Genomic DNA, 27,962 nt, shown 5'->3' with positions numbered 1-27,962 from the left:
CTCACAGATATTGATCAGAACCTCCTGTTGTGGGAACAATAAACTCTACTCAAATGGAGCGGTTTTCTATTGAAAAACGTTGTGAGTTTAGCCAGTTTAGCTCGTATTTAATATGCACAGACAGGCATGTGGTGCTAAATAGAATGCTTTTCTGCTTCATCAGTGCAATCTTTAGCCTGCAGCTTCTGCCTGCTTGTCTGCCTGCCTAATGCCCGGAGTGGGGCAGCCTGCTGTGCAATGAGAGCCTCTCGCTGCACAGTGATTTCTGTGGTGTCAAATACAATTCAACATCCTTTATTAATATACCGTAGGCTTTTAAACTCGCTCGATTGAATGCATTTACTGCATATATACTGTGTGTGTGTGTGTGTGTGTACCTGCATGTGTGTGATGTGCATCTCCTCTCTTCCAGGTTGCGCCTTTGTCAAGTTCTCCACACACACCGAGGCTCAGTCTGCAATCGGCGCCCTCCACGGCAGCCAGACCATGCCAGTGAGTACAGCTCTCTCCCTCACATATAATGAACAGAGAAACACACACACACACACACACACATACACCAGCAACATCCATCACATGCACAACATGTACACCCGGCGCACCAATCACAACAGCTGTGTGCAGTCCACCTCTCCCGGTTAAGAGCTGTAAACTCGTAGTTTTGAACTCGCCCCCCCCCCCCCAACTGTAAAGTTTTAATCAATTTATAGAAAGTGCAACCATCCTCATAAATACCCCAGCTTTAAAAACAGACAGTCAGAAATAGCCTTCTGTCTCTTTAATTAACACGGTACTTTTTACAAGAAGAAAAAAAAAAAATCCAAATCTAATTTCCAGATAAAACTGTTTAGAATGATAATTGAATTTTGGGCGAGTCATCAATCAGTAGTTCTGCTTGCATAATCAGTGAATATAACTCCAGTGTGAGATTACATTTGCTCGTTATGTAAGCACGCCGTGTCCTCTGAATTCTCTCTGTATTGGATTTACTATGAGCACAGAAGCTGTTCCGCTCATTTGTATGTGTCTCGTGTTTAGACACGCTCGCTGTATACCTGATGGTGTCAAAATACAAAGCTACTTACTCTGCACTCCAAAGCTGAATAGATTCATTCTCCGTGACATCCGGGAAGCGGACAGAGAGACACGTCCCACATTATACAGTAGACTCTCTGCTTTTATACTCGTTTTTTTGTTTTTTCGGGAACTCTCGCCCCGGAGAAGCAGGGACCCTGAACTCTCTCCCACCTTATCTCACCGATGTTGTGTTTCACTGTGTGATTTCATTATTAATGGTTGCCAATGTGTGGCTCAAGAGAGGAGAGCAGAAAGAAGGACTAGAAGCCAGCTGTGCCATTTTTGGCACAACCTCCGAGTCAATCTAAGTGCAAATGACTGCAGGTCATGAGGAAAGACTCTGGATGTCCCCTCTCCATAGATACCCTCCTCTCTCTGTTGCTCCATCCCCCTATCTATGCTAGCTCTCTGCCCTCACTCGTCTCTCTTTGGCAGCCTCTCGGGATATTAGGCAATAGACTTGTTTACTCCACCTTTCACCACATTGGCTGCTGAATTATTCATCTATCTATAAGCAGGGGGCAGAAGGGAGGGGAGTTAGAGTTGGAGAGGGAGTGAGAGACAGAGAAAGAGAGAGGGGGGCCGAGGGAGAATGAGTGAATGGACAGGATTTATACCTCCTGCACTGGTAAATTGATTATAGAAATCTGATCAGCATCTCATATCCTGTGGCTGCTGGAGGAGAGGACACAGTGTGCCTGCCTCGCTGAGATTAGCGGACCACCGGTGGACCATTACGCCTCAGTAGGGCGCTGCTATTCAGAGCAAAGTGTCCATCAATGTAGCAAAGATCCCGGAGAACACCTTGGACCGTACATCCTGTATCCATTTGAGTTGATGTTGATCGCGGTTGAGTTGCAGCTGCAAAAAGAAGTCAAGCACATTGACGGAATGAATGAATAAATATTCTTTCATGCACACTTTTGGATGCATTGAAAAATGAATGCATGAATAAAGAAATAGAAGAAAATAAAAAATATCACAAACAACATCACAGGATACATGCTGAACCTACAAAGGGAATCTGTTGTCAGTTATAAGAAATTGCCTCATTCCTACTTTGGGGCTAACTATACAAAACTATATATATATATCAGAGTGAGGCTCAGGCTGCATATTTCTGTCCTAAACTGACCTGAGTCCGAGAGAGTAGTAACCGAACCCGACAGACATTTTTTATGTCCTGTCCGACCCTAGCCCAACACAGTTATATATATATTTATAGGTGTGTGTGTGTATGTGTGTGCATATCCACTGCCACACACAAGGCCGTGGCTTTTGAGCCTCAGAGAGATGACCGTGAATAAAACCCGGCCAATAGCGTCGCTAGCTGGGTGTTAAGAGTGCACTGAATATTAACACTGCGACTAACTACAGCAGTTTGATAGATCGACTGCCAATCCCCCAAAGCATGAGCACTGGCTTCTTAGAGTTTATGGGTGTGCACCCACACGCACACACAAATGCATGTGTGTGCATACATAAACATGTACAAACAGAAGCACTTTGTGGCTAGGGCATTTTCATGCGCGCGCACACACACACACACACACATACTTTTTCTATATTGCTCCGCTCTCTGTTTCACTGTCACAGGCTCGTACAGCCACAGGCTAGGGTCAAAGGCTCCCTGACTGATCTTATTTTCCAGCTCGGAGGACTTGAGTTGAATACATTTGTGTTATTCATGTAGAGGGGGAGTGGGCATTTTGTATGTATTGTATGTGTGAGTAGGGAAGGAAAGAGAAATTCCACATGGAGTGTGCGTGCAAGTATGTGCAGAGTATATATATGTAGATCAAATGACACACCGTGCATGCAGAAATATACTTTACGTATAAATGTGTGGGAGCATACTTATTTCCGTGAACGTATCTAAATGAAAAATGATCTGCCAATAGCTAACTACGACATAATGTCACTGTATGAAGGATGATAGCAAGGTGGTGTAAGTGTATGAATTATAGGAGAGCATCGGCAGGTCACATGTAAGACCTTGGGTGGATCTCCATCACACCCTTACTCGTCATATTTCAAGCACGCATACATCCGCCTCCCATATACACCGCCACAATTTCTCAGCCTTGTTCAGCTTTCACACACACACACACACACACAGACACACACTTCTGGATAAGAGTGGCTCAATTAAACATTTAAATGCTAGAGCTGTAAAGCAAATTGCCGGGATTCAGCAGGGCTGTGTAGGAAGTAAGTCCCGGGACAGAGTTACACCAAGACGGGGAGGGAAGGGGGGTGGGGGGTCAGGTCCGCAGGGCTGTGCTGTTTTTTTCACTCCGTATCCGCATTAGCTGAGCCTGGGTTTGAGGCAGTTTCAGCTGACACAGGGACTAACACAGAAATACTGGAGCAGGATGATGGAAGGATAAGAGCAGAACAAAGGAAAGCAAATGAGGTAAAGTTTGCATAAAAGAGAGAGCTGGGTGAGTGAGAGCAAAGATGGTAAAAAAAAAAATGAGGAAGAAAAAGCATCCAAATGTGATTCCCCAGCTGCTGGATCTTCTCCATTACTTCAGGATTTAATACTCAACAAGACACAGTGTTTTAATGTACACATCAATAAGTCACTGCCCTAAATACGGATAAAATTAAATGTGGAAAGGCAAAAAAAATAAATAAACAGCAGATCTTGCAGTACATAAATGCTGGTTTTATGTCAGAAAACAGTAATGATCTCATTGTGCATTCAATGAGATGCAGAGTTTTAATGTCAGTATTTCACAAGGATGATAGATCTTTGTGCTGCTACTCGTTAAACAATGTTCTGCCTTTATATTTTTAAGTTAACGTTGATTGTTTACGATCTGTCATCTCCCCCACAAGTATTTCTACCCAGGCAATTTACATTCTAATAACCTAATAGATTACAGTCATCCATTATTTTACTAGCCAAGCTCAAAGAGGATGTGTATTTATGATTCCATGGGTGGTAATGCATTATTACCACAATAAGCATAGAATGGCATCATGCAAGGGGCATAAATTATAAGCTGTATACTGTAGCACCGAACTGTATATTCAGCATCGATATAGAACTCAGTGGGGGGCAAAATTGATAACTCATAACTTTTAAATTGTGAATGCGGCCGAGGCATATGATGCCATTTGTTGTGGAGAAACAGGCAGCTTTAGTGGCAATACATTATGATTAAAAGAGGCAGGTTTTTTTTTATTTTGCAGGCGCTGATGAAAAAGAGTCTGTTGTAAGGATGCTGAAATCGTGTAATCAGGAAGACGGGCTGTATTTCTTAATTTCAGTTGTTGTGCTCGCACAGACTCAATCATAGTTTAACTAACCCATGCAGACTGGGTAAACCATTAAAGCCATGTGACACTTGGAGCTAATGCAGATATATATACCAATACAGGATCACTCTTCCTTCTGGCTTCACTCCGCACTAATGCGAGCCGGCATATGTTCAAAGTTAAAGAAGTGTGGGATGTATAGCTGGGCGGTGCAGCTTGGACCGACACCAAGCCTCGGCTATGGGAATGAACTGTAAAGAGGAAGACTTTCCTTTTGGTTCTGAATCTCTCTAGTGCCTTTTTTTTCATCCTCCCTGTTTAACTCCCCTTCCTTCAGTGGCTCTCTAGGCAGCTGGAAGCCGCCTGGCAGGGGGATTCTGCTCACACATGGCAGCTTAAAAATTTAATGAGACTTTTACTTCACACTTCAGATTCTACTCACTGATATCCTGACAGGCCTAACTGGGAAAACCTGGGAGATAAACAAATGTTGCATTGGATGCTTAGCCGATAAGCCATTCGATTCAGGGGTCCTTAGGAGAACCAGTGGGAGGGCAAAGTCAGTGTATAGACCTTGTTGGAAAAAAAAAAACAGCTTTGCAGAGAGTGGGACATACATGCAAGAGTATGAAAGAGAATGGCACAAGGCTCTTGTACAACTAGACACGCCAATTCACAATAAACCATGTTTCTATCATTCACGCAGGCACAATCCAGTCTAATTGTCTTACAAAAGGGGGATGACTTCAGGATTCCAACTCAACCTCAGATTATAAAATCACCTAAAAATGAGAGAAGCAGAGCAGGAACACACAGCTCTCATTACCAAACTAGGTGGCCCTTTAATAGCTTCTTTTTTTTTAACCGTGAGAAGGACTTATTTGTGTGTATTAGCACATCTCTTCTGTATTCTGGTCCTGCACTGCCCTGTCCTGGATTCTCTCAAAGTTAAACCTCATAATAAAGTTAATGATGCAGACAGTAAAAAAAAGCTGGTCAGACACAACAGACAAACCCTAAACCTGTAACCGTGCCAAAATTAACCTTGAAGTGACTGAGCATATAGTCTTAATATACGAGATGCTGCTTATGCCTAGTTCACGCTACGAGACTTTAGCCCTGATTTTTACGCCCGCCAATAGATTTTTGTAGCTCCTGGACAAAACCCCAGATCAGAGGCAAATCTGCGTTGGCTCTGTACTCTGCACATCGAGAGCTATGTGTGAACTGTTCAATGACGCGAGCCGAGAGGCTTGCCGGTGCATTGCAGACACATTCCAGATATCTAGCAGGCTTAAAAAAACATCTGGATCTGTCAGGGAGCTACAGCCAATGAGAGCGCGAGACCTGGCGGAGGGGTCGCCTGGAACAGTGAGTACTTATGTATGTTGCATTTGCAACACGGACTAAAGTTGTTGTTGCACCTAGGGTGTTGGATCGAGGGGTCTTTCCTTGTGTGATGCCCTGTCGCCAATCGGTCATGTAGTGTGAAAACCACGACGACTTACATGTGAACTGTACAGCGATCTGACAACTTTGGAAGTTGTGTAGCGTGAACTTGGCTTTAAGAAAGTGATGACACAGAAAGTACATCTCTAATACATTATGTTCTATCTCTTGTTGCCGTTATTTTAGACTCACACGGAGCTCTCAATGAGCAGGAAATGTGTTGTTCCAGTGCGACATGATGGCTCTCACTGCAAGAAGCAAAACAATTAGTCACTCAGCTGGACAGAGTACAGATGTCAGCCGGCTTGACAGTCTGACAATTAGTCTGTCAGCCAGTTAGCCAACCATCTAGCCAACCAGCCTGCCAGTGAGTCAATCACTCAACTAACTAGGCAATCAGCCATTTAGTCAGGCATCCAACTAACCAACTGGCTTCTCACCTACAATCCATCAAACCTGTGATTCAACCAGCGAGCAAGCCAGGAGGAGAGAGGGCTTGGGGGAATATTGAGAAAAGAGAGGATAAAATCTATACGCTGCAGTCGAAAGGTCCAGTGCCTGTCTTTGAGCATCTCTGTCGATGTCTTTATTAGCAGGACTCCTGAGACCTCAGTCAGGGGACTATGCAAGTAATGGAAAAATAGAAACATAAGAATGAATCATGTTGTAGTAATATTGCTAGCATTACAGCTGCCATTTATAACAGTCCAGCACAACTCCTGCCAGGTTTAACCCAGATCCAACCAAAAGAAAAGAAATACCCCCTTTAGCCCTTCAAATACCTCAACCCCCAACCTTGAATCCAGGCAACCATTCACCACTGTTATTGACAATCTTGCATCAATTTCAGGGGCCCTCTTATCGTGACTGACACACAACCTTTCTACACTGTCAGATCAGAGTAATATTTCGGCCTTTTATACGGATCGATTGGCCGGTTTGGGGGCGCAGAGGGAAGAGGAGGCGGAGCACACAAAAGGTCAACTGTAGTGCTAAATCATTTGAAGATTCTTAATGAAGGGTGTGTGGCAGACCCACCTGCTGTTTCAATATTGGGCTGCAGAAAGAGGTAATAGTGTTGATAAGGAGGATGGCTAGCCAGAGCCACAGAAAGGAAGAGGGAGGATAAACAGAGGAATGGAGGAGTGAGACAAAATTGCAACATTTTCTTTGAAGAACACTTACACCAAGGTCAATAGAAACCACCAATTGCAGCTCTTATTTCAAATCGTTGTACATTGCAGACGAACCTTATCTGTGGGGAGGAGCACCAAGGTTACATATATGTACTATACCGGAGGGGGGAAAGCTGGGGGGAAATATAAAGTATTTATGTCATGCACAGCGAGGCTGCTCTGCCCCGAGTGACTTTGTACATGTTAAACACTGATTGAAAAAACGGAAGGTTTCCGTCGACACGTCTGCCTCCAGAGCTGTTCACTCAATAAGTAGAATATTCCATTCTCCACATATCTGTTCATGTTTATGTATGCCAGCCACACAATAAGGAGGCACAATTCTCTGCAATAGTACAAATGTGCAATGATGTTGCATCTAGAATGCCAAACAACACAAAAAAACTCTTGACATGCAATTAGAGGAGCACACTAGATATTGATGTTAACACCGGTTGTTGTTGTTGTTGCTAATGAACACGGCACACTAAGAAATCAAAAATAATAACCAACAGCATTCTTCATGCTCTCGTGTTTTTAAGCCTTTTGTTAGTGGCTGTCTCTAAATACGTGGTAAAGCCTTACAGTCACACATGCAAATGATTCCTGAAGTGGGTCAAAGCCTTTTGGGCATAGAGGACGAGATGCTGTAGGACCACTGTAGACCGACTGAGCAAGTGTTAGCATTAAACGTGCTACATTTGAAATTCAGTGCACTAGTGCAGTGCCCGTCCAAAACATGCCCGTTCAGAAACGTCCGAATGCTTTAGCCTGCAGGGGTTGCTGCTTTTAGCTTTCTGCAGAACCGCTCATACAAAGAACTTTACACCCACACACTGCGCTCGCTTGGGTCCAGAGCAATACACCTGCCATTATTGGTTTTACTATTATTAGTTAATAGTTTTCAGAATAATTTTTTTTGTTTTTTGATATAATCTACTACTGCCAATACCAACATAACCAGTTACAGCAACATTCTATTTCATTGTATATACTGTGCATATTTTTATTTTTTCTTTACATTTTCTTTGACTGTATTATATTCTGCTCTGTTATCTTATTGTATTGTGTATATATTGAGCATCTTTCATATTTCATATTTTTATGTTTACTCTGTAACTTCGTTTTGCTGCTGCTACAAACAAAATTCCCCCTGGGGATGAATAAAGTATACATCTATCTATCTATCTATCTATCTAGAGAAAACGTCAAAAGTAAAACAAAACAGCATTTGCCCAAATCACTAAATCCATCACTACGTTGGGTGAAAAATGACAGGCTGATTGCTGTCAGAAACACCGGTGACATACACTTAGCGGAGGTTATTTCCAACGGGGCGTATCAGTCTCTTGGTTTAAACTAAAGTAGAGAATGGATGTAGCTAGCAGAGGTATTTTGTCGACAGTGACATTTTAAGTTAGACTCAAGTCATACACTGAGGAAATACAGTCTATCTCACAGGAAAACAACACATTCAACTCACAGTCACACTGGTGAAACACACTCTAGTTTGATTCTGCTTCCACTTGGCGACCTGCTTGTGTTGGCTCCAGGGAAGTAAAGAAGAGTTTGGTTGTAAAGTAAACTTATTGATACTGAATGTGTAGCTCCTCCAAATTGCACTAAATTCGACAAACCCATTGTGTTTCCAGCAATGCAGTTCGCCAAGTGTGAAGTAGAATCTGACGAGCAGCTCTAGAGACATGCGTAGGACACACTGATACTTCTTGCTTTATTGTTGATTATGTGTTGCCTCTCACCATGACTTAAATCAGGGTTAAGTCTCCATGTTGTTTATCTTCTGATTTTCAGTTCTCTCTGCCCCCTCAGGGTGCGTCCTCCAGCTTGGTGGTCAAGTTTGCCGACACTGACAAGGAGCGCACCATCAGACGCATGCAGCAGATGGTTGGGCAGTTTGGCATCTTCAACCCAGCCATCGCTCTTCCCTTCAGCACCTACAGTTCTTACGCACATGCGGTGAGTTGGACAAGACACACGTTTGCGCACACAACTCATTTGGAAACGCATTAAATTCTAGCACACGTACTGGATGACTACATGCACTACGCAGTAGACACAGGAATGAAATTGCAAAATATTTTAATTCATTTTAACAGGTTTACTCACTGAATCTGAAACTGTTTCGATTGTTACGATACAGTCCTTCAATCCGCTATAATCATGATCAGATAATATGCATTTTGTTATTATATTAACAATGGATTCATTGTCTTTGCATTTGTGAAAGGTGTCGCTCGTAGTGATGAACCCACAGAGAATAATCACTGGACTCTGCAGCTCCCCTCAGCTCTCAGCGTTAACAAAGGAAACTCGCCACTGAAATCTGTATTTTATAACTTTCCATTTTTGTACACAGAGATACTTTTTTCTCTGTTTTCTGTGTTTTGACCCTTACTTGGTAGACATTGTCGTTGGTGAGAAGTACCTTGCCGAACTATCATCACTTCCATCGGCACCGCTTCGTCGTCCACTCCTCCTCTTAAGCAGAGCTGCTATGCCGTCACGCTCTGGCCTTTCACTACCCACAGCACGTAGGCACTCACACATTTAGTGAGCTTGTACCCTCCAACCCCTTCATCAGCTTCCCTCTGCCCTCCTACCCCCGCCCACCGTCACCCCCTCAGGGCATGGCACATACACACACAGCAGACCCACGGCTCTTTGATGAGTTCAGACAGCCTATACAGCCCCTCTCACCACGCGCCCCCCTCTACCTTCTATCACGCTGCTTCCCTACCCGTCCCCCTCTCCCTCCCCCTGTCCCTCCCTCTGGGCCCATGAGGCTTCAGGGGCCACAGTTGACTCAGAATATTCCATGGGCAACTTATCTGCACACAAACTTTGCTCTTCCCCGCAGAGGGGGAGCGCACACACACACACACACACACACACACACACACGTACGCCCTCACGTGCATGCACATGCACTTAAACACAAGCTACTTGAAGCAGGCTAAAATGAATTTAAGAAAAGTTTTCCATCCAGAGATAAAAAACCTGGTCCTCTGTCACAACACTGCATAAATACACATAAACATCAGCTGAGTATTTATTTACAGAGAAGAGGGGAACGCACATTTCTTTTCCTGCATTTATTTGAATGTTAAAAGTTAGATATATTTTTTTGTTATTTCTAAATGCCAGGATTAATTGTTGACGTTAGCCAGGTCTTGGGGGGGCTTATCCGTTTCCCTCATTTTCACATCACAGCCATGGGACCCAGTGTGAGATGTGCAAATTGACCATCCCAGAGTAATTGCGAGGCCATCTCTTGTGCTCTCCCCAGTAAAAACTCCCACCTTCATTACCATTCATGAAATGCAGCCCTTTCCCAGGAAATGTGGAGAAATGCAAATGTTTAAGGGTGGTGGAGGCAGTGGCGGTCTGCGGGGAGACCATTGTGCCACGCTCAGGTTGGCCATGACTCTTATTTACTGTGGCAGAGACCCGTGTCGACTCATACAGAAGCACACAAGAGTGTACACACGCACAGCGCAGCAAATGTTCTTTCTTTCGCTGTCCTCTCTCTCTCTCTCTCTCTCTCTCATACACATATATAATATGACAAAGAGCAGGATGATGCTAGGAAATTGAGTTCCGAGTGAAAGTAACAAGGGCGCGGATGCGGAGGATACTTCAGCATTAGAGAGAATCAATTACCATTAAATCTAAAAGGAGAAATTGCACGTATGTGGTGTCTCGACACAAAGATTATACAGCATGAATGATGTTAGTGAAGGTGAGATTCTCCTTGTGTTAGTGTTATGAATCACAGACTGTGCGTGCCATGTACCTGCATATAATGAACTTAGCAAAACAAAGCAAGTTGGTGGAGAAACTTTGAGGAAAAGCAACCTTGGAGATAAAGTTTTGATAAAGCAATGAGTGCACAAGAGGCAGTAATGGATTATCAGCGCGGCTCTTGTTTTCATATCTAGCTAAACACTTATTCAATGAGTTTTAATACCGGTTCAGACTGCTAGGTACGCAATAATGTGGAATAAAGGGAAATACTAGTTATCTTTAGTGTGGATGTCCTGCTTGTGCGGCGGTTATGATTACATTACAGTCATTGGTGCTGGCTGCATGTATATGATGTGCAGCCTCGATTCCCCCGTAGCCACCAGGAATGTGCTGAAGTGATACGACAAATGTTCCTTTACTGCAAGATAAACTGCACATATTCCCCCAAGACGGGAAAAACCTGCAGTGACACAAAAAGGACTTTATCTCCAAAGACACACTACATGTTCGCCCACTCTCCATATACACTGGCCAAGAGAAGAGGAGGTGGCACCGCAAAGAATACAGACGTAGGGTGAGATGGTATATATAGCTATAACCAGAGAGTACAGTAAATGGTAAATTCAAAGAGCTACCTCTCCACTACAGCAGTGGATGGGATTATAGAGTTGAGCTGACAGCCAGTAAATTGGATTTTAGTCAAACCAGGGGAAGGAGGGGGCCCTGAACACAAATTGGAGGGGTACAACACTGACAACATGTGCCAAAAATGAGAAATGTGCCATTTTCACGATAGACACAGATACTGGTGTGCTCTGACAGGATACATCCTATTTGCAAAAAGGTGATTTCATAAAACACAAGCGGAAGGAGAGCGAGTGCGTGAGATCCCTTGTTTCATTCCGGCGTTAGTAGTGAGTGATAATAGTCCTCCCATGAATCGCTGAGTACAAGTAATAAAAACCAGCTTTTATTACCTCTTGTATTTCTCCTTCAAGACACAAACATCATATTTGTACACGATTAGATTTGATTCAAGTCACTTTCACTCAAGCCGTGTCTCTCTGTGAAGACAGCCATTTTAGCTTCCCTTGGTCTCTTTAGGTGGAGGACTGCACGCTGTGTCAGGGGGGGACAAGAGAGGAGTTTTACATTTAAAGGCGCCTCCGGCACCGTGCCCCTCTTGCCTCCCTCCCTAAAAGATGCATTGGACTGAGCGTGAGATAGATAAATGAGAGGAGAGAAAATGGTTTAACTTGGCGCTGATAGTGACAATGTGTGGGCGGATGAGAGGGAGGATGATGACTGTAAACTCACATTAGGAAACATCTCCCCCTGTTGGAGGGACTCCCATTCAAACAGCAACACAGCACACATGAGAAATGATGGTAACAGATTACTGCATCATTTAGCTGTGCTGTAAAGCCGCCTGCACGCATACACAAACGAGCTTGTGTGTGTGACCTGGTTTAGCTGTATTATACTTGTGAGGACTCTACACACACAACAAAGTGCATCAGATGGGAAAAAAACAACCTATTCAAATCTTTTCTGTTGAAATCCAGCCTGCCAGCATGGGGGTAACAAACGAGGCCCTTGAGCTTCGGTCTTCTGTCTTCAGTCTTTTAGTTCACCTCATTGACCTACTGTCTCCCTCTCTCTCTCTCATTTTATCAACCTTTTTCACCCTCTCTCTCTCTCTCTCTCTCTCTCTCCCTCTATGCATCCCTTTGTCTCTCTCTCTCTCTTTCTCTCTCCCCCCTCCATCCCCGGCTGGTTGGGCTATAAGGGGTCACATGTGACAGTGCTGAGAGTCAGCGAGTCACAGAGCAGCGCTATAGAGATAATTGCCATGTGATAAAGAGGTGATTGCCTGCTGGCACCAGGGGAGAGTAATGCCATCAGGTTGCAATAAAAAAGCAGATGTCTGACACTAAATGAATGCTGCTGGAGCCCGGGCAACTTTCTTTGCTCCCTTTCATCTCACGCGCTTCTCTTTTGTTCCCCTTGTTTCTGTCTGCCTTTTCTTCCCTCTTCCTTTCTTTTCAAGAGGAAGCAGAAAAGGTTGTGTCTGTGAAGATGAAGACTCAGTTCCGCTCATTCTCCTGCGGAGACATTTGCTATCTGCTGGGTAGCGCATAAATAAAGAAACGGGAATGGCTTTTGAATATAATGCCTTTGTGATTTCGGAAAAAGGAGAAAAAAAGCATATACATATGAAAAGTAAAATGAAAGAACTTTGAATATCTGTCAACATAACCACTCTGCTTTCTGCTCTTTATCTTTTTTTTTTTTTTTTTTTCAGAGCCAGTTTGTATTAACCGCTGCATTCCGACGTAATTATATGCTTGGGTTTCCAATTTGCTGAACTTGAATTTGGAACGAAGCGTCATTGAATGCCAGAGTTGTTATCCATGACAGTCTGACGGATGGCATTAAGGATTGCATTATCTAAAACATGCATAGGGAGAGAAGGCTAGTATTCTGGCGACGCTAGCATTCACTCCCACTCCATTATGACTCCATCCAGGCCTGGGTCTTGTCTGCGGCCACACAGCCCTCGACGAATAGGCTGCAAGCTTATTAGAATCAGCCCTAAGTCCCCGTCCTCGCTGAAAGCAGCGAGCAGAGCCAGAGAAAAGACGCACAAAAACAGTGAGTGGTGTGACAGTGTATTTATTCTGTAATACCAGCCCAGTCAGCCCTTCATCCTGAAGTCCAACCCTGCTCACCTCCTAATAGGGGGGCAGTGACCGCGTTGCCAAAGCAAGGGAGCCCCAGATCCTCTAGACCTCTTTGTTTGTTTCTGTGTCATTGCTTTTGTATGGTTTCCTGTTCCTTTGCTGTCTTTTGCAGCTCTGCCCCCTTAAAGGCTCAATTCATCTTATTTGGAAAGGAATGGCTGATTCCCATTTGTCACGTTGGAATTATGCAAATGACAAAAGGCGTTAATAGATAGCAGTGGCAAGGCATGTGGTTAATGGATGAGATGCCAGCGCCGGGCATTCTGCAGCGGGACAGCCACTTTCAGGTTACCTGACAGGGGCACTGAGGGAAAATAATTGGCTTTTGCGTCGCAGGGTCCCCATGCAAATACAAGCAGAGTGGCATTCTATACCTCCAGTGTCTCACAGTATCGTCATTAGTGCCAGTGGCAGAGGAGTTTGATTTCTGCTTATACAAGTCATTCTCGGGCCACAGCCATCAGCAGCTCCCCTGACACGTAGCAGCCATGCAGTATTAAACAGATGCATAGACGGAGGTACGAGGTTGGTCCAGCTGTGTTTGTATCTCTATACGACACAGGTCTGCATGGCTACATAGCCAGCAAAAGAGTGTTGATTCCCTACACAAACCCGCTGGCTCACAACCTGCAGAAGCCATTGCACAATGATGGATTTTCTTCTAAATTAGGCATTCAGCATGTGGTTTCTATGGGGACAATTTAAGCCGAGTGCAGAAACTCAAATAGTCTCTATCGCCCTTCATGCATGTTGTGTGTGTGTGTGTGCGTGTGAGTGAGTGAGTGAGCGCAGTGCAGGGCAGTGGTGCATGTGAGCATGAATAAACACTCTGTGGGCAGCATTGGATGGAAAATAGTTTCAGCTCTCACTTCATGCTAAGTAGAAATGCAGCGTGAATGAAAGGCTATTGATTGTGTCTCTCCAATGGGTGAAATTCGACTGCCTTTTCAATTGTCTGACTAACATGCTGTATTACTAACAACATGGTCTGGAATCTGAGTGCTACGCCTGCTTTGAAAATATTGTTTTTCGTGACTCAGGGTTTGGACACCTCAAAACTCACCAAAGTACACAGTGGTGTTTGTTGCAAATGTTTGTCACTAAAACAACTTTTCACTGGCAAGTCAACTAATGAAGTTCCAACTCCAAAAGTGCCTTCTATGTTTGGCGAGAACTAGCCCAGAGATGCCTAGTGGTGTCTAACTGAATTATAAAACAAAGCTGATTCTAAACTCTGGATGAATGTCAGTCTCCAAGCAGCCATCATTACAAATACATCAGAAAAGCTGAGGAGATGAGGCCAGAGACAAACAGAGGGGAATATCGGATGGCTGTGGCATTTCTATACAGCCAAACAAGAGTGTTGTGAAGTTTGACAATAGTAAGGGAAAAAGCACCGCAACTCTTCTGCAAACTTTGCCTGTTCCCTGAGCACAGAGATAATGTCCACATGTCAATGCCTTGATTTGTATGAGGCCAACAGACAGCTATTAAATCGTTTCTGCAGCTGGTGACAGGCTTCCTGCTGGGAGGAGAGACACATTCACTAAACATAGGTTGACAGGCTTCTTTTTTCTTCCCTTTCTTTTATTCCGCTCTACTTTCTCTGTACTTCCCATGCACTATCCATCCATCAACCTCAACATACATCCCTCCCTCTGTTCTACCCCTGCTACGTTTCTCTCTCCTCTCTCGCTCCGTTCTCCCATCTTTGTCCCACTCCTTCCCAACTTACTATATTTTTCATTACCATCTGTCCTCCCCTCACCTCTCTCGCACCCTGTTCTCCCTCCTGCTCTCTCTCTCACACACACACACACACACACACACACACACACCCCATCCAACCCTCCTCTCCTCCACCCATCTCTCCGTGTCCGTCTTCTTTAGCTCATGCAGCAGCAGGCAGCCATCATGGCAGCAAGCCACGGAGGTTACCTCACGCCCAGCGTGGCTTTCCCCGCCACACAGATCCACCAGATGGGGGCGCTCAACATCAACAGCCTCCAACAAGCCACCATGACCCCGCTGTCGAGTGAGTTTCATCAAGCCCTGGGTGAGTAAAAGTGTGTTTTGTGTGTGTGTGTTTGTGGATTAAGGGTGGGTAAGTGATGCTACGAACAGGGTCTCTTGTATGCTTGAGTTAATGTCTTACTGTTCGTGTGTGGGTGTGTATATGTACATGCCAACGAGGATCTTCTAGGTCAACTTTTATTTTCGATCATGTCTAAGATTATCTGTGTGTGTGGGTGTGTGTGTGTGTGTGTGTGTGTGCACGCAGTGTGAGAATAAAAACTAGGGCTGCAGCAAGGCCAAAAGGAAGAGTGCCTGCTTACTGGTATTCAAAAATGATTCCACTGGAGAGAAAGAGACGAAGATGAAAAATACAGTCAATTGGATTTGCATTTTTATTTTGTTTGTGAATGCAAAACATATTTGCGGATAGTCGCGGCAGAATAAGGGAATATCAATAAGTAAGTTTACAAATAACGCGCTAATTTCCCCGTGGTATTTTGACCTTGTGCTTTGAAGCACTTGTGCATGATCTGCATGCAGTTGGTTTTGTTTTCCATAACAAACACCTCCTATGCAGATACATTACAGAGGAAAGGGAAGGACTTTGAAATACCTACCTACTGCATAACATTTGCTTATTCAGCAGTGCTTCGTTTTCCTTGAGACAGAGGAAACTTCAAGATTCTCCACTAAACAAAAGCATGAGCCGAAATAAATAATACAGCATCCAAGTCTTTGTTGTGTGCCGCTCAACTACTTTGTCAACACTGCAGTATTGAGTTTTTAGGGTGATGACTTTGGTAACTTTAAACCAATCACTGCGAGAGAGAACGGGAGAGAGAACCGCCATCTGTGCAACGAGGCCTGTTGTAGATCATCTTTAAAGCCATCATAGGAACCCTTACTATAAAGTTGCTGCACTTCATCAAATTCTCTCTGCACTGTGGTTCCCTTAAGTTGGAATAGTGTTCACTTCTTCATTCACAGACACAAAGAAAGGACAGTTTTATTGTACAAACCCTGTTTTTGTTCTGCTTTAGTTACTTCACAACAGTCAGTTCAATTACAATAAACAGGACAGACAGTAGACCAGGTGTAGAAATCAATGGGACCCGTATTAACCTTTCATTCACGCGTTTCTCCACCTCGCGCCATGTGAACGCATGCACAGAAAGTGTGACGGTGGCACATGCTGTACTGCATGCGTACTGTACATCCCCAATCATTTTCAACGTTGTTCAATACATCGAGAGAGGGGATCCATTTGTCAAATATTCACGGTGATGTTTTCAGTGCGAAGTGTGCACTTTTGAGCGGGCATAATCAATCAGAGACAGTGATTAAGAGTGGAGCTCAGTCTTGCTGAGAAGCCTCTTATTTTGATGGCTAAAGCACTGACAGTATGGCAATTCAGATCTTTGTGTTCTGCATGCATACCTATATTTTGCAACACAATAGTGCTGATGAAAGACAGTGCAACTGTACTGCAAGGAATCCTGCCTCTCTCTCTCTCTCTCTCTGTGTGTGTATGTGTGTGTGTGTGTGCATTGGATTCTTTGTCCTCCAGTCTGTTTGCACTGCGTGTGCTGTTCTTGTATCTCTTTTGAACTGTAGCCTCTCGAAAACCAAGATCTGTGCCTTTAGTCTAAAGGAAATATTGCCGTGTTTTGTTAGATACTCTTTAAACGCTAAACAGAACTGCTTCCGTGTAGGGAAATGTAAGGCAATTTTGTATCAATTGGCAATGCCAGGAGCTAACGACTTGGCATGGGCAAGGAAAAGAACTACTGTTTCAGCTTCTGATGCAAATACAGGAAAGGAAGAGAACACGTGATGTGTGAAGTGATGCCATTTATCTGCTTTTGGACATGCTTCTGTGTAAGCTACCGTCGGGCTGATTACTTTTCATTATTGAATGTAATATATTATTAATCCTTGAGAGAAAGCATGGCTTTTGTCAATTCTCAAGGACTATCATCAATATGGAATGTTTCATTTCCCCTTTCTTCATTCATTAATTTCAGTGTGGCTGCCAGCAGCTGCAGGAGTGGTAGTGTAGCTCGCTGCTTTGGTATACACAGCTATTTTCTCTCTCCCGTTTCACACTTGTGGCTATGACTTATTTAGAGTTCAATGAAGGAATACAACATTACTGGCAAGGCTGTCTGTATAAGTAGGCCAAGAGACTCTGACACTAGAGACTGTAGGATGTCTGCCACGAGTCAGTGGAATTATTCATTGTAATATCTGAATCTGTTTTAGAGTCTGGGAGCAGAGTGCTTCCCTTCTTCGACAGAGGTGTAATTTATGCATTAAGTTTTATCATCAACCAAATTAGATTTTAAAACAAATCTATACATTTTGACATTCGGCAACTGCGTCAATTGTACCAAAGCATAAAGGGAAGAAAAGGTTAATATCCCCTTTCCTTCCAAAAAAAATTGCCAATTGACAGCGAGTCGCCTTTGTGAATTACCCACACGGCTCTGCATTAACATAAAGCTCCGATGGTAGCTTAACAGATGAAAATCCTGCCTGATCTTGAGCTAAACGTGTGACAATAATCTTGTATGTAAATGATCAGTATAACCTCTGCAACATGAAAACAATGTTGTTTGTGACAGCGAGCCGGAGTACAACAAAGAGGCTCAGAGGTTAAGGGTGCTACTCTGAAAACAATGAGACATCCATTTGATCAACAGATGCAAAGCATTTAAGCTTGATGGTGCATAAGCCGTTTGCCAGATGGCTCAGCTGATTAGAGCATGTATCCTTACAATGATGCATGATGATGCTTTTTGAAAATAATGTTCACCAGGTGCCGCTCCCTGAGCGCTGCAGAAGAAATAAAAGTTAAACAAAAACAAGGGAGGGAGAGAGAGAGAGAGAGAGAGAGAGAGAGAGAGAGAGAGAGGCAGAGATGGAGTAACAGGAAGAGAGAAAGAGAGGGGGAGATAAAGAGGGCGAGGGAGGAGAGGAGGGGAGAAATGTGGAGAGATGCGGATCCTGCTGGGCGTACGTGGTGAAGAACACATCGTGTCAAGGATGCTTTGTTAGGATGTGAGAAGTGTGTAATCAAAGTCTCTCTTAATGTTCTGTTGCACGGCACTGCTCCACTCTGAAGACGTACACGCACAAGTACATATTACACAAAATATACTGCAGATGCTCCACAGCCAGAGACGGCCCACTCACAGGCAGCTGGCTGTGCCACAACGTCCCTGCTTAATTCCAGCATGGCAACATCATGGATGCAGAGCACTTCCACCATGAGCTGTTTGACATGGTGATCCCTCTCAATATGTGCACCTGTCCTCCAAGACGCATCGAACGTGTTATTTACCGCAAAAATGCAGCAGCTGAAAACAGAATCAACCCGACGCCGCAGCTTAGACGCACTACTAATGAATAAGAGGAACACCGGATTTGGTGTGAACACTGCAGACCTGTGCTTTATAGAGTCATGGACTTTGTATTCTAGTAGTTTAAAGATGTTTCGACATGCTTCCTCAGGTTTTTATTCATTTGTTGAGGCGTTATATGGCCGTACAGAGTTGCATCATCAGCATACAAGCACATTCTCACAAACATTAACAAGGTCATCAGTGGAGATGACGAACAGGAGGAGAATTTAATTCATTAATTAAGGTAGTAATCCTACTCTACCCAAGCAGAGATTCCTCAAATTTACAGAGTACAGATATAGTGCACGGCATTGGTCTTTGTTATGAGAGCAGCAAGTGTTTAATTAAAACTTTAAGGCCCTGAAAACTTTACGTAAAAAAATGTAATATGTCTTCACTGCATAGAATATTTATAACTAAATAAGCAAAAAATCAGAGTCAAACCGTAATCATCTCATCGTTTGTGCTCTTAGATGCTTGTTTAACAAAGGAGATGCACTTCTGACTTCTGGTGACTGGTATGTTGAATAAGTCGCTTTGGATAAAAGCGTCTGCTAAATGAATGTAATGTAATGTAATATGTACTAGACAATGAAACTAATTAATGTGAAGGTGCATTCACATCTCATTTGCTTCACAAATATTAATATTAATCTAAGGGGCGGTATTTGAAGTCACATAGTTTTTCTTGGTGTACCAACTGGCCTCTGAAAACGCTGCCCTTCCCATATTCAGATTTATTATTCACACTTTACGGAGCAGACAGACATTTTCTCTTTGAGTCTAAATGCATCACATTTTAAATCAGTTAGATGAAAGCATCTGTTTTGAGTGCTTATTACTTGCTCCAGCGAAAGACAGTCCTTGTGCTGGTAATGAATGCACTCTCCAGTATGGGTATAGCATTGCTCGTTGATTTGAATGCATAATTAGCATAATAAATGCTTCTGTCGCATGTGAAGACTTCTCTCGTGAAGCAATCGCGGCGGAGGAGCAAATCAACAGTTTTCTCGAAGAAGCGGCCTCCAAGAATATGAACGTAACGCTGCTTCCATAACATAAATGAATGTGACATACACATATTCATACTGTTTTGCGGTGCAGGCCTCTTTCCCGCGGTAATAAGAGTGGAGAAGTGATAGTTAAGTGCTAGCTGTATAGAATATGTAATCTTGCTGTGCCGTAGCTTCGTATTCAGCCACGCCATGAGTGGGGAACAACATGTCATTATTACAGGCCAATACACGCAGCACACTCCGGTGTGTGCATTGTAAGCACACTATGAATACAATTTCCCACAATGCAAGAACTATATGTCCACTGAGGTATAAAATGAAAATGTCTTGTTATTTTCTAGTTCAGGATTGTGCGAAAGACTTCCACATCTCAACTGAGGAAAACATTCTCCGGGCGTGCTCATGTTGGATATTTGGGTCATTGTGACAGCGAGGATAAAGATGATGACTCGGCTACATGAATGGCTTTCTCGTGTAAGCGTTGTTTTATTGGCCGTGGTGTTGCTTATTGTCTTTTTTTTTTTCTTATATCATAGCCCCATTTTGTGGTCCAGTACATGTATAACCCATCTACTGTAGTATTTGATACCATTCAGTTTAGTTACTGTAGATAAATGTTTCTGAGCTTTGTCTCACTCACTACAATACCAACGCTGTCTTTATTGCACTTGTGATCTATATGCTTATTCCCTGCTGTGACATTTCCAGCATGATAGCCGGACCGCACTCGGCGGCTTTAATATGTTACTTTTACCATGAGTTCTCCTTTACCACGGATGTCATGTCCTACTGTTGACCCGAGAATTTATGTCATTGCATGTAAGGGGTCCACACAACCAACCCACTACCGCCGCTACTCCTGCCATCACCACAACTGCTACACATACGTAGACGCGCGCGCGCGCGCTCGCTCGCACAGCACTGCTAAGCCTTGGAAAATGAATTTGCCTGATGATGGAGAGGGTGCATTATCTGGCGGTACAGTAGAGTGCGTGTGGCCCGAGCAGACTAGCTGTCTCTAGCCCTCTAGAATAGGAGCGGCAGTCTCCTGGGTCCTGGTAGGAGAATGGGCTGAAGCTGCAGTCTAATTCATCACAGCTCCGCGGGAAACAAGCAATCGTGGGGGGAGGCTTCCAAAAAAAAAAAAAAAAGAAAAGGAAACCAGCGCAAAAGACACAACAGCTCTCACTGGACCCGGGCTATTCCCCTGGTCACTGCAGTTGCCTGCCGGACTGCCAGCCTCCTCATGACTTAAGTGCTGAGGCAGGGAGGGGGAGAGGAAAGATCGTAGGTGAAGAAGAAGAAAAGCAATTCCGTATGGATATGTAGATGATATTACCCGGCGGTGGGAGGTTTGAGCGCGTGATGTACAGCATATTTACCGTGGCATTAGCATAAATCTCGGCGTATGCTTTGTGTATACGGGATGTGATTGTTTACCCTATCTGGACCACCTCTCACAGGGGGTTCTTTACTCAGGCACCAGATTGTGGGGATATGGCCTGCTGGAGGGTTTCCGTGACAACCTGGGCTTTCCGTCCAATCGGGGCGAGGGTTTCCAGATTGAGAGGTGGTCCTCGGGGGAGCAGCACTTCAACGAGCTTGGATGCTTTGCCACGGAGCAGCCCTTTTAGAGAGACCATCACACAGTGAGATTCGGCTCAAAATGGGTACTTTGATGTTCCTGGCATAATTGGAAACACTTTCCAAAGGAGGGTCCTTTTAAAATGCATTGAATGTGAGAGGACAGGGAGCATCCTATTTCAATTCCACTCATGAAGCATCTTGCAGCTGCCTTTCAGGCGTGTACCATATATGTTATGACCCACCCATTTGTCAAACTGCCAACTGTTGTTATTTTGTCTTTTTTTTCCTTTTATGATGAATAAAAGTAAGAGGCATCTTTCTGTTTTTGCTACCTGCTCGTTGAAGCAAATCTCCCTCTGTAATCTCCCTCTATTTAGTCTGGATCTTTTTCCTTTTTTTTCCTCTTTTTTTTTTCCTCTCTCTGAAGTTGCATAGTGGTTTCATCATCCTGAGCAGTGGGAGCCAGCAGGGTATCGCACAAACACTACGGACAGGCTCATTTTTCACAGGTTGACTTCCCAGCTATTCTGCAGGATGTGTCACGACAAACGGCGTATATGTGACAGACTCACGTCGCACCCGTGTCCTTGCATTAGAGAGGAGATGCAGTGCTGCGTGTGTGTGTGTGTGTGGGTGTGTGTGTAGATCTGCTTGTGATCTGGGGTGTGTTTACTCTCTGTAGGAAAAGCGCGTCTGTATGTGTACACCAATGTCTTGATACACTACTGTTTTGTAGTATCATGTGTAGATAGAGCCAGTAACTGTAAACCTTTCTTTTTTTTCCCCCAGCAGGTCTCAGTTCTCCACCAGCCAACCTCACCACCTCCGTGCCCAGCCTCGTCACGCCCCTCGTCAACGGATTCACCGGCATCCCTCATCAGCCCAACGGACACCCCGCGGTGGAGACCATGTACACCAACGGCCTGCCGCCCTACTCCCAGAGCCCCACCGCTGCCGACACCCTCCAGCAGGCCTTCACTGGAGTGCAGCAGTACACAGGTGTGTGACGGCTCTTGTTTCCTAAGCTGCCTTCCTCTGGTTTTACATTCTGCCGTAAATGCTAAATGTGTAGCAGCTTTGAGACAATTGCTGCCGGGTGAGCGCTGTGTGAGCGTGAGGCTGCATGTGTTCAGATAGCGAAGGACGGCGCCTTAGAACATAACATCAGAGGGCCTTTGATTACACATGTTACGCTTGTGTGATCGACCTTAAGCATCCTTGACATCGTTCTCTGTGGGATCCCCGTTTTTCACTCCCCCCCTCTCTCTCGTACTCTTTCTCTCTCCTTTCTCTGCCCCCCCTCTCCTCTTCCTCTCTGCAGCGATCTACCCAACCACCACGCTGACTCCCATTGGCCAGACGCTGCCCCAACAACCCCAGGTCATCCAGCAGCAGCAGCAGAGAGAAGGTGAGGGTGAGAGAACATTATTACTTTTTACACTTCCACACATCTCATCCCGTGTAATAGACTTATAAAGAAGATGAGCATGAGAAACCTGATATTACTTCACACGCCTCCTTCAGCGTAATGCTTGTGTAAAGATTGTGAGGGTGAGAGAAGAATATTACTTTAACTTGGTACACATCTCATTCTCTGTAATAGATAAGTAAAGTGGAACAATATTACTGAATGCAGTCCACATCTCATCTCAGGCAATAGATGCATGAAGAATGAGGATGCTAGAACAAGGTTAAACCAAACGTATTATTCTGTACATCTTAAAAATAGGCTGCATATAATCTACATAGGCCCATGCTTCTTTTTTTTTTTTTTTTTTCATAAGTTATAATTAAAGCTTATATAATAAAATCCCTAGCTGTGAGAATAATGGCACTGCAACCCAGATGGGACAATTAAAATAATGAAAAGTAGGGTTACAGGGACATTGTGGCAGCTTTCTTGAAGTAACTCACAATGTGATGTGATGGTTTCCCCTCAAACTCACTGCAGGTTTACATTCAGGTTGATGTAACAGCACTTTTCTTGTTGTTGGCTTTGTTGATGCGTTTCCAGTATTAGTGAAAACTGTGTCAGACAGGCGGTGAAAGTATGATGGAAGACCTTATATGAAGCAATCAAGCCCTCAGTTGTACACATCATATACACGACAGGATTCATTTCTTTCTTTCTTTGTAAACTCGGTAACTCTCTGTGACGCTCCTGTGTACAATGTATTCTAAACATAGTTATAAGGAGTTATAAACTGCTTATAGCACCGTATAATTATAGTTATAAGCAGAAATACTCACAATATTCCTTTAAGAATGAAAAAGTAGCATTGAATCTATGCAAGAACAACACACCAAATGTTGTAAAATACATTTTTATTTGACATCAAGTAAACGATGACCGCTTAGAGTAAATTATAATCACATTGTTACACAATATATCAGAGATTATAATGCATTCTAAAAAGATTATAATGTATTACAACTATGGGAATTATGATGTACGGATTCTTGCATAAACAATGTCAGTGGGTGACAAGCAGTTATGAAGAATTATGATACTTGAGCTCATAAGTCATTATAAAATAATTTATTTGAATGATTATAATATGTATGAGTGTGTATAACAATACTATACAGTGCTATAAGCACATGCATGGTTATGAACGTGTGTTTTTAATGCATTACAGACATTTGCGTCGTAGAAAGTGTTTCCTAAAACTTTATAAATTAAATTTGATTTCTTTTGCGGCACATTGATCAAATTACAGATAGTTGCTAGTTGGAAAATCTTTGATCTGTCGTCTAGATTTCGTCGTTCATATTCATATTTTGAACAGAAAAGCTTTTTAAAATGTAAATTGAAAACTTGAATACTCTCTCATCCATTCAGTATCAGCAAATCAATGCAATTTATCTTTGTGTGTTTAAGAACAGTTTATGTTTTATCACTGATAATGTCAGAGACGTCCTGAAAATCTATTTCCGCTTATCTTAATTTAGTCGACACGAGAGACTGCATGGATCAAAGTGACAAATTCACAGCTGTGTCTCTCCATCCTTCGCCCACCAACTCTCTCTCTCTCTCTCTCTCTCTCTCTCTCTCTCCCTCCCTCTCCCTCTCTCTCTCTGTCTCTGTGTGTTCAGGTCCGGAGGGTTGTAACCTGTTCATCTACCACCTGCCACAGGAGTTTGGAGACAATGAACTCATGCAGATGTTTCTGCCCTTCGGCAGCGTCATCTCCTCCAAGGTCTTCATGGACCGGGCCACCAACCAGAGCAAGTGCTTCGGTGAGTTACTCACTGCCACTCACACAAAGCTATCGAGTCCACAGCTCACAGTTGTATAACAATGTGGGACTTTTTCTGTACATTTCTACTGACGTCTCCTTTTATAAAGCTTTGGGTATGACTATATTTCTTTCTAATTATTAACCACTGACATAAAGATGCATTAGTGACAGAGCTGGGTGCTCAGACCTCTACTACGAATTCTGATACGTGAAGAAGAAAATAGCAATACAGGGGGAAAATAACCGAACTATCTATTTGCATGAATACACTCAAGGGAAATGTATAATGGATGTTTTCAGGGGTTGGACAAACAGCAATGTGCTCTTGTACAAAACAAAAATTTGTTTTTGCAGTCAAGTTTTCCTAAAATATTCAGACATTTGTGGGTGTTGTGTAAAAACTCACAGCCAAGGTGCGAAGCTTCATGGTGTAAGTTACATTTTCAAGTTTTTGTTTTCATACTGCGCTCCAAACTACTTGTTAAACAAATATCCTTTTAGGCGCTGAAGATTTTGATGATGTTTGACAGCACCCAGACACAGTAGATTGAAGGATCTCTTCCCCCCCCCCCCCCCCCCCCCCCCCCCCCCCCCCGACTGACTGACTGACTGACTGACCTGAATTTGCATCTTGATGACTGTTGTGTTTCGGCACCAGTGCGGTAGAAAATGTGCTGAATACATTGCGGCCCATCTCGCCATGATGCAGTCGATCAGAGCCCATGTCCTTGTTTCTGTTTGGCAGCTGTGTGACCTGAAAAGCTTGAGCTGCTGTATCAGCATCCACATCACCGTTCTGTAACCCCAATATCTGTCAATACCCTCTCTGCTGAGGCTGATTCACACACCGCCACGCCTCCCGTCCCATTTAGCTCCGTCAGCCAACACACACCAACAAGCCCCAGGGCTTATAACAACTTTGAGGAGACAAGCAGCAGGGATGGTATGGAGGGGGGGGGGGGGGGGGGGGGGGGCAAAAGGACAATTATGGATCAGCATTTGTTTTCACTTCAGGGAACAGCAGAACCCTGGGCAAAATTGATCGCCAGTCCCGTCTCCCTGGGGGGACTTAATAACATATAAATTCATGAAAGAAGAGCTATTTGCAGTATTGACTTATACACTATGCATTTACAACATAATGTTAGGCCTGGGGAAACAGGGAGCACACCGGTGTAATTAATCTAGAGCGGAGAAAGAGGGGATAAACTTAGATTGATGGTGTGCAAAAGACAAGGAAGCATAGAGTGAAGAGAGAAAGCACACTTGTAATGTGTGACAGGACTGGGCGGGAGGGCTTAGAGGTCTAAGCCCTGCATCTCCTCTCCATCTCATCTCCGCTCCCAGCCCCAATGTGTTAACCTGATGGTGGGTTAGGAGGTCACCTCCTTTCCCTTCCTCTAGACTTTCTTCAGACTTTGCACTCGGCCCTCCCCCGTGCCGCCCGAGCCTTTCGCCCTAATGGGCCAAACCCAGAGCGGGGCAGGCCGGGCAGACATCTCTCCCAGGTGGCTGCGAACGTGGAGAGGCTCCTGCTGTTCCTCACGGGTCATCGGCTGCTCCTAATGACACCACAGACACAGGGGAGCGCATCAAGCGGAGACACACTCCACTGCGGTTTCTGCTCACTGAATTCTCAAGGCTTTGTTTTTACACATGATGAAAACAGGATCTTCAGCATAAGTTTCAGGACGGGTTTATCTTTGGGGAGATTCAGACTTGTCACCCCATGATGAACTATGTTTGCTCTTGTTTTGGTCAAACCGCTTCGCACAGGGACTTGTGCTCATTCATGTTTTTGTATTTTTGGGCTTTCCAGGGAGGTCGGGAAGTTATGTTGGAAAATATATTAAGGTTAAAAAACAACTTGTTTATCATACAAAAATACAAAAGTCACAATTTATATGGAATATGGGATTAATTACATCTTTTTATATCCCAAACCATCACTCCAAAGCCAGCCGTTCTTTTTCTTAACCTTCAAGAAAAACCAAGAAGGTTTTGATGAGTTTAATTTCATTTCTGTAGCGTTAGAATAAAGTGTGTTTTCGATGATCAGCGAGGTAAAATTACACTAATTAAACGGAATTAAATGAAAAGCGGCAAAAATGTGCGCGTTCATCCAGTTGCCATGTTTCCATCGCTGACGATCGGAGCTGGAGCCGATGAAGTGACCACTGCTCAGTCATTTGTCCTGGGAATGAATGCCGATTGTAACCTTCCTCTCTAAAAACAAAATCCAGATGTTAGCAGATGTTTGCGGGGCTTTTGTCCAGTGGGAAAGGGGCTTCACATGCCTTCCCTGAGCGATCACAAAACTGCCTGATGCAACATCTGTTTGAGGCACAAACTATCAATCACAACAGTGATGCTTTATGACAGTAAAACCCCCACACTTGTTGCATCTGGAGTCCCACAATGGTGGGTTGTGTTAGCTGTTGTTCAAAGTTGATTAGAAGTTGTGCAACAAGAAGCAGCTGGTGAAAATCCTGAACACACTGGTGTTCATTGTTTACACATTAAACTCTGGAAAAATGATGTTTCAAGCCTGTTTGCAACTACTTAGCACTGAATATTTACCTGCCTCAACAACATCGTCCAGACTCTTTTCCAGCAGTTCTCTCTGCCAGACAGTCGAGTCATTTACAATAGATACCATCTCTGAGTATTGACTTAAATTGTTATGTTGGTTCAGGCGCGCATAAGTGTCTTAATTCAGGGCAACAGGGCTGATGAACTTGTACTTCTTCACAGGTTTCGTGAGCTTCGACAACCCTGCAAGTGCACAGGCAGCTATTCAATCCATGAATGGCTTTCAGATTGGGATGAAGAGGTTGAAAGTCCAGCTAAAGAGACCGAAGGATGCCAGCCGCCCTTACTGACACAGCCTACCTTCAGTATTCATTGCAGCAGCACAGGTGAGCCAGCAAAGTGTCAAAGCCCTGTCACTGGTCCAAGACTTAGATCCGCTATGGTGTTGCTGTTGAAGCTGAAGAGTTAACCCGGGTTGACAGAGCCGACGAACAAACGTTGTCCCCCCCCTACTTCTTTGGATAGCTTATCTATCAGACACATATTAAATATGTTCAGTGAATGTAAAGCTGAATTATTTAATGTTTCTAGAGTTCCAGTATCTGCAGACATGTAGAAACCATAAGGTTTGATTTCATACGCCTCACAGCAGGCGTATTCATTATGAGAAAATCTGTCATCACGGTGA

At 43.9% G+C, this 27,962-nt stretch overlaps 1 protein-coding gene across 1 annotated transcript in view; it reads left to right on the top strand.

Moving 5' to 3' along the window:
• celf5a (cugbp, Elav-like family member 5a) overlaps window positions 1–27,624 on the top strand; it is a gene marked incomplete at both ends in the record, with an annotated part of 179,239 nt that extends 151,615 nt beyond the window's left edge. Inside the window, 7 exons of the mRNA XM_079157394.1 lie at window positions 413–492; window positions 8,799–8,945; window positions 15,368–15,533; window positions 22,290–22,499; window positions 22,822–22,908; window positions 24,597–24,740; window positions 27,497–27,624. Coding sequence (XP_079013520.1) covers window positions 413–492; window positions 8,799–8,945; window positions 15,368–15,533; window positions 22,290–22,499; window positions 22,822–22,908; window positions 24,597–24,740; window positions 27,497–27,624 — 962 coding nt within the window. The remainder of the gene's footprint in view (window positions 1–412; window positions 493–8,798; window positions 8,946–15,367; window positions 15,534–22,289; window positions 22,500–22,821; window positions 22,909–24,596; window positions 24,741–27,496) is intronic.
• Window positions 27,625–27,962: the final 338 nt, after the last annotated feature.

The sequence above is a fragment of the Pholis gunnellus genome (genome assembly GCF_910591455.1).
Source record: "Pholis gunnellus genome assembly, chromosome: 4".
NCBI classification, from domain to species: domain Eukaryota; kingdom Metazoa; phylum Chordata; class Actinopteri; order Perciformes; family Pholidae; genus Pholis; species Pholis gunnellus.
This window is presented reverse-complemented; position numbering and strand designations above follow the sequence as displayed.